At 41.8% G+C, this 12,338-nt stretch overlaps 1 protein-coding gene across 1 annotated transcript in view; it reads left to right on the forward strand.

The window, feature by feature from the left end:
• Positions 1–10,947: 10,947 nt before the first annotated feature.
• LOC121656681 (venom phosphodiesterase) overlaps positions 10,948–12,338 on the forward strand; it is a 44,419-nt gene continuing 43,028 nt past the window's right edge. Inside the window, exon 1 of the mRNA XM_042011799.1 lies at positions 10,948–11,075. Within this exon, the coding sequence (XP_041867733.1) occupies positions 11,031–11,075 (45 nt within the window). The 5' untranslated portion in view covers positions 10,948–11,030. The remainder of the gene's footprint in view (positions 11,076–12,338) is intronic.

Genomic DNA, 12,338 nt, shown 5'->3' on the forward strand with positions numbered 1-12,338 from the left:
CTATCCATCCATTTTCTGTCGCTTCTCTGGAGTCGGGTTGTGGGGGCAGCTGCCTAAGCAGAGAAACCCAGACTTCCCTCTCCCCGGACACATTCACCAGCTCATCCGGAGGGATCCCGAGGAGTTCCCAGGCCAGCCGCGAGATGTAGTCCATCCAGCGTGTCCTAGGTCTTCCCCGGGGCCTCTTTTCCGGTGGGACATGCTTGGAACACCTCACCAGGGAGGCGTCCAAGAGGCATCCAAGAGGCATCCTAACCAGATGCCCGAGCCACCTCATGTGGCTCCTCTCATGAGGCTCTACTCTGAACCCCTCCCTTCTCACCCTATCTCTAAGGGAGAGCCCGGCCACCCTGCGGAGGAAACTCATTTTGGCCGCTTGTATTCGTGATCTCGTTCTTTCGGTCACTACCCACAGCTCATGACCATAGGTGAGGGTAGGAACGTAGATCGACCGGTAAATCAAGAGCTTTGCCTTTTGGCTCAGCTCCCTCTTCACCACGACAGACTGATGCATAGTCCGCATCACTGCAGATGCCGCACCGATCCTCCTGTCGATCTCCCGCTCCATCCTTCCCTCACTCGTGAACCACATCATCCGCAAAGAGCAGAGACCCAATCCTAAGGCCACCGAACCGGAACTCCCCAACACCTTGGCTGCGCCTAGAAATTCTGTCCATAAAGGTTATGAACAGAATCGGTGACAGAGGGCAGCCTTGGCGGAGTCCAACTCGCACTGGAAACGATTCTGATTTACTGCCGGCAATGCGGAACAAGCTCTGACACCAGTCGTACAGGGACCGGACAGCTCGTACAAGCGAGTCCGGCACTCCATACTCCCGGAGTCCCCAGGGAACACGGTCGAATGCCTTCTCCAAGTCCACAAAGCACATGTAGATTGGTTGGGCAAACTCCCATACCCCCTCAAAGACCCCGAAAAGGGTGTAGAGCTGGTCCACTGTTCCATGACCAGGACGAAAACCACACTGCTCCTCCTCAATCCGAGGTTCGACTATCCGACGGACCCTCCTCTCAAGCACCCCTGGATAGACCTTACCGGGGAGACTGAGGAGTGTGATCCCCCCGTAGTTGGAGCACACCCTCCGGTCCCCCTTTTTGAAGAGGGGGACCACCACCCCAGTCTGCCAGTCCAGGGGAACTGTCCCCGATGTCCACACGATGCTGCAGAGGCGTGTCAACCAAGACAGCCCTACAGCATCCAGAGCCTTAAGGAACTCTGGGCAGACCTCATCCACCCTGGGGCCTTGCCACCGAGGAGCTTTTTAACCACCTCAGCGACCTCAGCCCCAGAGATAGGAGAGCCAGCACCAGCTACCCCAGACTCTGCTTCCTCATCAGAAGACGTGTTGGTGGGATTGAGAAGGTCTTCGAAGTATTCCCTCCACCGCCTCACAACGACCCGAGTCAAGGTCAGCAGCCCCCCATCCCCACTGTACACAGTGTTGACAGAGCACTGCTTTGCCCTCCTGAGCTGCCGGATGGTGGACCAGAATCTCCTCGAAGCCGTCCGGAAGTCATTCTCCATGGCCTCTCCAAACTCCTCCCATGCCCGAGTTTTTGCCTTTGCGACCGACGAAGCTGCGCTCTGCTTAGCCCGCCAATACCCATCAGCTGCTTCTGGAGTCCCACAGGCCTAAAAGGCCCGGACTCCTTCTTCAGCTTGACAGCATCCCTTACTGCCGGTGTCCACCAACGAGTTCGGGGGTTATCGCCACAACAGGCACCGACGACCTTACGGCCTCAGCAGTGGCTGGCCGCCTCGACAATAGAGGCACGGAACACAGCCCATTCGGACTCAATGTCCCCCGCCTCACCCGGGACATGGTTGAAGCTCTGCCGGAGATGGGAGTTGAAACTCTTTCTGACAGGGGACTCTGCCAGACGTTCCCAGCAGAACCTCACAACACGCTTGGGTCTGCCAGGCCTGACCGGCATCCTCCACCACCATCTGAGCCAACTCACCTCCAGGTGGTGATCAGCTGACAGCTCCACCCCTCTCCTCACCCGAGTGTCCAGGACATGCGGCCGCAAGTCCAACGACACGACTACAAAGTCGATCATCCAAACTGCGACCTAGTGTGTCCTGGTGCAAAGTGCACATGTGGACACTCTTATGTCTGAACAAGGTGTTCGTTATGGACAGTCCATGACGAGCACAGAAGTCCAACAACAAAGCACCACTCAGATTTAGATTAGGGGGGCTGTTCCTCCCAATCACGCCCCTCCAGGTCTCGCTGTCATTGCCCACGTGAGCATTGAAGTCCCCCAGCAGAACGAGGGAGTCCCTGGAAGGAGTGCTCTCCAACACCTCCTCCAAGGACTCCAAAAAGGGTGGGTACTCTGAACTGCTATTTGGTGCATAAGCACAAGCAACAGTCAGGACCATCCCCCCACCCGAAGGCGGAGGGAGGCTACCCTTTCGTCCACCGAGGTAAACCCCAACATACAGGCGCCAAGTCGGGGGGCAATGAGCATACCCACACCTGCTCTACGCCTCTCAACGGGAGCAACTCCAGAATGGAAGAGGGTCCAGCCCCTTTCAAGGACAGTGGTTCCAGAGCCCAAGCCGTGGGTTGAGGTGAGTCCAACTATATCTAGCCGGAACCGCTCAACCTCACGCACCAGCTCAGGCTCCTTCCCCGCCAGAGAGGTGACATTCCACGTCCCTAGAGCTAGCTTTTGCAGCCGAGGATCAGACCGCCAGGGTCCCCGCCTCTGGCAGCCGCCCAGCTCACAATGCACCCGACCCCTATGGCCCCTCTTGCAGGTGGTCAGCCCACGGGAGGAGGATATACATAAATTATATACCATGTAAACAGTTTGCAATATAGAAACCTTTGATTACTGCAAGCTACAGTGACATGATTAAATGACTATGTTTTGCAGCAGAAAGTAGGACACTGGCCAGTGTCACTGCAGGACAGAGTTCACAGTTCTGACTGCAAGAGGGAGGAAGCTCCTCTTGAGTCTCTCTGTGTTTGTTTTCATGAGCACTTATAGAGCAACTTTTGGGGGTAGTTTTATATAGACGTACACTAACATTACATAACTCAAGTTTTTTTTTCTTTCTAGATTTGTGTCGTCTGTATTGTGTCGAATGTATTGTCTTTCTTTTTATATGCTAATGAACATAAAAAAATCTGCATAAAGGTGTAAAGTCAGAAGACAATGTAGGACAAAAAGACCATTTATCACATTTAACAAGTGAAAAAGTCTGCCTTCAAAGCATAGGGGATTTCTCTCTCTGTCCCCCTCTCCCTTTCTCGCTCTCTGTCTTCTGACTAAACTATACACAACTGTCAAACTGAAAATCTACTTTTGACACCCATCCGAACCACTGACATTTAAAAAATATAACTGCAGTTCATCTATTTGTTTTGACAGTTTTACATAAATGAAAAAACATGTGGTAAAGGTTACCTATAATTAACTTAATGAATCCACTCATTCTGTCTGTATAAAACTGAACAATGACTCTCACACTTCTTCCCAAAACTTGTGGAGCGATAAACAGACATCCTACCAAAACACATCAGTTTTCATTTTGTGCTGGGTGCCATAAGTTTAAACGCAGAATTTGTGTCCATCTGCAGGAACACAAACATTTTTGTCTTTTTCTTTTTTTTTTTTTTTGTCTTATGGTCTCATGTTTTTCTTTAACAGGTTGATTTTGAGACCTATAATAGTTGTAGTTCAAACACAATAATACAAAGTTAGAAAATTATTTTTGGGTTTGTTTATCAGATTTTCCGATCTTCATGTGCTCCTACTAAGAAATGAAATAAATTTAAAGCACTTTAAAGCACTTTGCTTTTCATATTAGTGTCACCACTCCCAACTGAATTACACCCAAACATGTGAAATGACTTTTCATGTTTGTATTTTAAGGCTCCAGAAATGTTCTCAGCAAAGCCTCTATATTTATAAACTCTCCCCATTTAGCAAAGGTGAATAAAAGCTGAGCTATATTTCATTTTATGGTGTCCTTGAAATATTTCTGATTTCTTTTGCATTTGGCAGTTGATGAAATACAGAAAAACCCCATAAATTTTATGGTAAAAAAAAAAAAACTGCATTTTGTAGTCATATGTTGACCACACTAAGCACTTTTGTACTACATGTCACACCCACCCATTCACCCACACACACACACACACACACAAGTTTCTGTCAGAGGACAGAGTGCACGTGTCAGTAAACACGTCATACCAGCTGGAAATCAGACAGACATATGAGAGTTTTCTAGATTCTCTTAGGCAGGTGGAGATGGAGGCATCTTGCTCCAGTGAGGAGCATATGGAGTCACCTGCTCAGCTGATAGTGTCATGGTTGTCACGGGAACACACAGCTGATCAAGCTGAATTTACCGTCACTGAAGGAATTTTGTACAACTTAAGAAGTCGTATTACGAGTTTAAATGGATCCAATATTCTTTGTGAGTTGTATTAACAACATGATATCAGAGATCTGAACTTAAAGAATACTTAGAGCGACTCAAAACGGTTTAATCTGGACATTTAAAAAGTTTAACCCTGTTTTCTGTCCTGTGTATTTTTTTTTTCTTTCCCCATAACATCATTTCTGGCTCTGAATCTGGGGAAACACTGTTATGGTACTTCAGAAATTAAGAATGTAGATGTGTCAGAACAGATTATTACATATTTTGATTGTCAGGTTAATGTACTCAGTGTTTTATATATTTAAAAAAAAAAGTTATCTGAAAACATTTTTACTATTCAAAAAATATGGGGTGTTGCATAATTAGCTGTAAATGAATCAATATTGAATCAATTCAGGAAATTAGTGACAATACCCAGCCCTATTTTGAAATAAAATTGCATTTGTATTAAACATCAACAGCTTTTGGATGCATTCTTAATATCATATTCTTAATAATGCACAAACATGTTGTAGGGCAGAATTACTGAACAGATCCAGGGTAGCCAACAGAAGACACCACAACATGTTTGTGAAAGCAATTGTGTCAACAGTCTAGGAGGGGGATTGGTCCATACTGCCAACTTTAACTATGAATACTTAATTAAATTGGGGTTGAATGTCAATATAATACTAGTATTAATATGTTGCATATATAAAAAGTAATGTAATTGAGGTAATAGCTAAAAAAAAACTTGTAAAAACACTGACCCAAATCGATATCGGATCAGAACAGATCGGATCGAATCAATTCTTGAAATTTGAATTGATACCAGCCCTAGTGATTATCGTTTCTAAATCTAGAGAATCGGAATTGAATCGATTCTTGAAATCTAATACCCAGCTCTAATATGGTGGGAAAAACATGTGATTGGGGTTCTTTTTAACACCCAAATAAAATCATTGCAATGATAACGCTATACATTTGTTTAATATATATGACATATAAATTATTATGATATATAAATTATTATCTATGGGTGCTTATGCTTTTATAGTTTACCTTTTTAGCCATCTTGCTTTTCTTGGCCTTCTTGCTTTGAACTTGATCATAAATTTTGTGGCGGCAAACTTATATATATATATATATATATATATATATATATATATATATATATATAGTATATAACAGTAGAAGTGCTGTGTGTGAGTGTGTGTGTGTGCATGTTTCTCTGTGTGCCGACTGGCCTGGACACAGAGAGCAGGCACAGCTATCAGTAGAATTTGGCAAGACTGTAACTTCTTTTAGGGCCTTTTGTGCCCTGGTTGTTTTCATTTGACTGCTTGACAGGAAAGGAATCAAAGACAGGGTGCCGCAGAGGGCAATGCTTTAATTGTGGATGCAGTTTTTCTTCCTCTTTATGTGTTTACAGAAACTTGGCTCAGTAACAATGTCACGGATCACGCCATTCAGCTCGAGTGTTTAACCTGCTTCTACACAGAGCTCTCGTTGAGGAAGGGGAGACACGTGGCAGGTGATCTGTGTTTAAATCAACGATGCCTGGTGTGACACAGCTGTGGTCTGCAAACACTGCTCACTGTCAGTGGGGTTTATGGTGCTTAAATGCTGACCATTTTACTTTCTGAGGGAGTTTACAGCTATATTGCTTGCTGCTGTTTACTTTCCTCCTAGTGCTAGTGGAAAACAGGAGTGAGGCATTAAATGAACTGTATCAGCACATCTGTGAATAGCAGACAGCCCACCCTGATGTCTTTCTCATCTTTTGTGTTTCCAAAACTACACAAACAATAGACTTTTCAACATGTGGAAACAGCACACTGGACCAGGCTTTCATCACCCAGAGAGGAGCTTCCCTTCCCACAACTCAGTGCCTCTGACCACATCGCTGTCATGCTAATGCCAGCAATCAGACCACTGGTTCAAGTCACCAAATCAGTTCTCAAAGAGGTATGTGTGTGGCGTGTCTGGAGGTACTTAAGGACTATTTTAACACCACAGACTGGAATGTGTTTAAACAGGGTGCCACCTGCAATAACAGACCTCCAGGTCTTGTCGAGGTGTTGTCACTGCCTACATCACCAAGTGCATTCATGATCAAAGAGCTGAACTCCGTGTAAGCTCCACCTCTGCTAAATGACCTAAATGACTTAGCTTGTTTTTAGGCACACAACAGCACACCTGCACAGCACACCTTCTTACTCACCACCATCATCCCTGTCCTGAAGAAGTCATTGTCCTCCTGTTTCAATGACTGTCATCCAGTAGCCCTCACTCCCATTCTTATAAAGTGCTTCGAATGGCTAGTGTTGAAACACATAAAATCTGTCCTCCAATCCTCCCTGGACCCCTTCCAGTTTCACTCCAACCACTCCACCGACGATGCTATCTCCACTGCCCTCCACACCACCCCCACACATCTGGACACAAAAGACTCTTACGTGAGAATCCTGTTCATAAACTTCAGTTGCCATTGAACACAATCATCCCCCAACAGCTCATGCTGAAACTGGACCAGCTGGGATTTAACTCACTGTGCAACTGGCTGCTGGACTTCCTGACCAGGAGACCACAGACAGTTCAGGTCAGCAGGAACACATCCAGCATCACCACACTGAACACGAGGGTCCCTCATTGGTTAACCTGTAAAGCTCTCTGCATCGTGAGACACCCCACCCACCCGTCACACAGCTTCTCTAGCCTTCTACCATCAGGAAGGAGACTGCAGAGCCTGCAGGCCAGGACCAGCAGACTGAGGGACAGCTTTATCCACCAGGCTGTCAGGATGGTGAACACTCTCCCTTTCCTGCCCCCTTCAACACACACACATTGGACTCTGACACTCCCCATTAGCACTTTCTGCACCCTCAGGTTGACACACTCAAGCACACAGCCACTTTAATTACTTTACGAGACTATAAGCTAAACTCAATCTTCTTTTTTGACAATATAACCATAAACATATATTGCACTGACTGTAATTTGCCATGTCTATTTATCATCGTGTTTACTTACTTAGTGAAAGTACTTGTTTTGTTTATTTTCTTTGTTGGCTAATATGTATTGTATTTCATCACACCAAGGTTTGAGAAAACCATTTCAATTCTTTGTTTGTCCTGCACATGCTGCAGAATTGACAATAAAACTGACTTTGACTACTGTACAACCTTGTTGCAGATGGAGGACAGAAAGCACTGATCTCTTAGCAGATTGTGTGGTGGAACATAGTAGGGACAACTCAGGACCTGTTGGACATTGATAAGGACATATCCCTACTGTCCCTACTCTATTTTATGCCCATGTTAAACAGTGTGGAAGCTGAGAAGCATCGTTCCTTTGATTGGTAATTATTACTATTTTGATGTCTGAAGATCACAAAGCTTTTTTGGATAAGTTAAATTTAGTCCTTATCTCAAAAAATTTGTGTTTTCTTTACTACTTGTGAAAACTATTTATCAGAAGATACCAAGCTTTGCTTTTTTGTGATATTGGGATAATCAAGTTGATGACAATAATGAGTCAGCACATAATGCGATTGGTCAGAATCTATAAGAGTAAGTTAACTCTTTATCGGCCATTCAGTGAAATATTTGGAAGTTTAATTTTTTATCTATAGAGTCATTATAATATTGGAGGATATTACAAGACATTAAAACTTGTATACGTTTTTGTTTTTCTTTTTTTTTTTAATAATTAAAGTTATTCAGAAGTAATTAGTCAGTTTTCTCAAATTTTTGTGCAGGAAACTGATCTCAATGAAGTATCTGGGATGTAGCCTGATCTTTGGTGATTGGTGTGGAGAAAGTATGGTTCTATGATTTCATAGACTAACATGCAGACGCATTTTGTATGTCCAATGAAGTTTTCAAAAAATGATCAAGCCGTTATCTTGCTATAACAACAGAAATTATTCTGTTATCTGGAGAAAACAAGTCTAGTTATCTCCAGATAACAAGGTACTTGCTGTCTTGAGATAAAGTTATAAAAAAAAAAAAAAAAACACAACCAAGCTTTGCTTCCATAAAGAAGTACTTACTTTGTTAGGTTAAAGGTTTGTTTCTTAGTCCATGATTCTGTAACTGATGTTTGCATAAGCTTCTGTTCCATGACTCTGTTGCTCTGCGAGCACCTTGTCTGAAATCCTGTTATCCAAGGCCTGAGATCCAACATGCGTACAATTATACAGAATTGATAGTCCAAATATAATCAAGTCTTGGTTGTTTCCTTGCTGACCCATGACTTAAACCAAAATCCACTCAACTCAATCAGGAAGGGATAATCCAAATCTTCCTATTTGACCTAATTACATTGGGATGGCTTCATGATATCTAGCATAAGCTATTAGAGTTGCATTAAGAACAACAGACTCTTCATCATGTATAGATTTGAAGTGGACCCACAAACTCCTCATTGATCCAGTCCTTTGAATGTAAAATGTCATTAAAGAAAGCATTTTGACACAAATGTCTCACCTATTTCTCTATTGGTCCAGCATACTCATTGTACTTCCAGTCTGAACATGTTGCAGAAAATTATTTAGATGGGTCAAATAATATCCAAGATCTTAGAGACACTATTGACATGAGCAAAACTGTGTAAACTGAGTGCTGAAGGAAAAAAAAAAATAGAAGTCAAATGAGCATGAAAGTACAATATGTAGATTTAGAAGTCGGGAGAAAAGTACAGTATATCTAAAACTGTACATGAACAGACACTCAACATTTAATCCAAAACCCTTTTCTTAAATAGTTAATTCTAAAGGTATACAGTGATCTGACAATATTAAAACCATTCACATAAATCACATTGACGCTTGTCAATTCACAGAAACTGCTTAGGAAAATTTCAGAGTCTGAGGTAGCTGCTCAGCTGCCAAGCAATCATTGTGATGAGATCTGATAACATCCATGCGACAAAAGCCTTTTGAAAAGAAATATGCTGGTACCAGACACTCCAGATGACAGACACTTTTTTTTAAAATGATCTATTTTTTCTTTAATTTTTATTTCTTTAATGCTTTGACAGCTCTGTGCATTTTTGTGTAACATGAAGATAAGTTTCCTGAATAGTATGATATTAGGCAGGTGGTCATAGTGATTCACATTGAATATATTGATTCCATCTTTAAGAATGGTCTTCCTATAAGTTCAGCTTTCCGTTTACTTCATACTAATTGTTGATAAAATACTTAATACTACTAGTATCAAACAGTGTCAAGGTCACTTGACACTGATGTTAAAAGACTGAAAACTTGTCACAGTGCTGGGTAAGAGTAGGGGTGGAGAGGACTGCTAACTCAGGGACAGGAGGCAGGAAGGTAAGAAATAAAATACTAATTATTAAAACAAGAGTACTTTAACTATAAAATCATAAAAACTAATAAAAAATGCAGACCTGATCATGACTAATAAGAAAACTAACTTGGCATAAGAAACCAAATAATACAATGTAGGAAAAAAAGACAATCTGGTGAAGATCAAAGGAAAATTGCTTATATACAAAGATGGGTAATGACTAAAGCAAAGGAGGCGTAGTAAATAGAAACCAAGCCTATGGGTAAGAGAAGAAAGCAAGACTATTAAAAAGAAAGTACAGGCTTAAATACAACAAGACCATTAAAGCAGAAAAAAATAGAAATGAACTTCACATGAACCAAACTTAACACAGAATCCATGTCAGTTTTCTCCAACTTTGTTTTTTCCAAGGTCACTGCTCTGTTTTGAAGGTTTCTTTCCAGTAAACCAGTACAGTACACCTGGTTAAAATAAAGGGGATCTCCTCAGTAGCTTTTCCTCGAGTTGTGCATTAGAATGTTATAGACCCATCAATCTGAGCCAGAGAACCATCTAAAACCTTCAGGGTAGTGGTTCTGGAGACTCAGTTGGATAGCACTGCCACCAACCATAACAATACCTAATAACTAATAGTATCAGGTCGCAGGTGCAATGCACCTGTATTACTGCACTTACCTTTATCTTATTGTTTGTTTCAAAGAGTCTTTTAAGTCCAAAGGTGCTCATTTTTTCGTCATTTCAAATTTCAAGGCTTATCAAATGAAGCTCTTTGTCGTAGTTCCAAGCTCAAGGTTTACAACACTGAACACTTTCTATTATCCCATCAGATTTATACAGCTCAGGCTCACTTACTGGCAGGAAAGTATACTTCCCTGCCTCCTATAGGAGACAATAGTTTACATAGTCTCAATAACAACAGGATATTTGTGGTTACGGGTCTATTTGCGTTGTAATTGATCTGTGTGCTTTTACAATCAATAAGGAAATTACAAGTTAACACTTTCAGATTTCATAGGCTTTAGATGCTCACAGGTTGCTATTTACTGATTTCAGCCCCTTTCCTCCTTTGCACTCAGCTGAGTTTATGAAATTTAAAGGTGTCAAACGTAAACAATTTATCTGGCGTTATACACAGCTTAAACACAGAAATCTAAACTAACCTCTTTGTTCTGGCAATCAGTTACTTATATATCACCTCCCCCTGGTCCAGAGGTCACCAAAGTTATTTCTTCCTTTTGTATTTGCCTTCATATCTACTGTATGTGCCATCTTTCCTTCTGTTCGTGTGTTGGGAGTGTGAAAGCACATAATTCGTGGTAGCCATGGACTGGGTAAAGAAATTGCAGAAAAACAAAAAGAAGATCATGGTGAGTATTGATTTTTGGTCAGTCATGATACTCTAACCTCTATGTTTTGGTTTTAACGTTGAGTGCACCTGGAACTTTACTGAAAGGGAGCTATTTTTGGGAAGCTGTATTGTGCTGAGAGCGGCATTTTCTAAATACCCTCTGTCCAGAAAAGTTGGAGGTTTTCCTGAAATGCAATCACAAACTGAAATCTGCAATTTGTTCCTTTGTTTTGAACATTAATTTTTTCAGTGTCTTCACTGACAGTCTTGATTGTATTTAAAAATGTGAATAAATTAAAATTTGATGTCAGGACCATATTAACAAAAAGTTGGGACAGTTTACCATTGTGTTACATCAGACTTTATTTTAATTCAGCTTTAATTGTTTTGCATCTGAGGATACTACTTGCAGGAGTTTTGCAAGAGGAATCTGTGCCTTCTGGCTGAAAACAAAGTTTTAGCTTTTCAATAATCCATAGTTATCCAGTTGTTAGTCTGATTCTCCTTTTCATAATATGCAATACATGTTTAGTACAAGCCAGATCTGGACTGCAGGCAGGACAGTGTCTATGAAGCCAAGTGGTTCAAAGCCAATCAGAATGAGGTCTGCCATTATCCTGTTGAAATAACCGTGGACCTTTACAGAAATATGCCACATTGATGGTGTTACATTCCATTGTCCACCTCTGCATCAGTGATACTTTCATACATACACATGCCATGGACAACAATGCACCCAAACCAACACAGATGCTGGCTTCTGCACTTTTTACTGACAACCTGCATGGTGTTTTTCATCTTTGCTATAAATCCATGTGTCAACTGAAACATGGACTCGTTTGACAGCAAAACATTTGTTTTATGTTTTTTTTTTTTGTTTTGTTTTGTTTTTTTTTTAATACCAACTAAAATGCTGACAGAAATGACTGGATTTCCGCACAATGAGATGTGTCTTCCTCATTTTGTAATACAGGCCATGTTTCTGGATGCATTGGCAACTAATCCAATCATGAGCATCTGCATTGATCTCTTTGGTCAGACCTTTATTACTTTCTCTAAAACACACACACGCACACACAGGGCGATTCTAGCTACTTCATACAAAAAACAGATAATGAAGAAAGTGCTTATTTTACCTAAAGGCTTTCAGATTCAAAAGAAATCTGTTCTTTGCTTTCTTGGAAAAAAAAATTAAAAATCCAGCCATTTTCCAAACCCATTCAGTCAAATTCAGGATTGCTAATGCCTCTCATGGCAGGTCATCACCTTCCTAGGTGCCATC

The sequence above is a fragment of the Melanotaenia boesemani genome, chromosome 17 (assembly GCF_017639745.1).
Source record: "Melanotaenia boesemani isolate fMelBoe1 chromosome 17, fMelBoe1.pri, whole genome shotgun sequence".
In the NCBI taxonomy this organism is placed as follows: Eukaryota; Metazoa; Chordata; class Actinopteri; order Atheriniformes; family Melanotaeniidae; genus Melanotaenia; species Melanotaenia boesemani.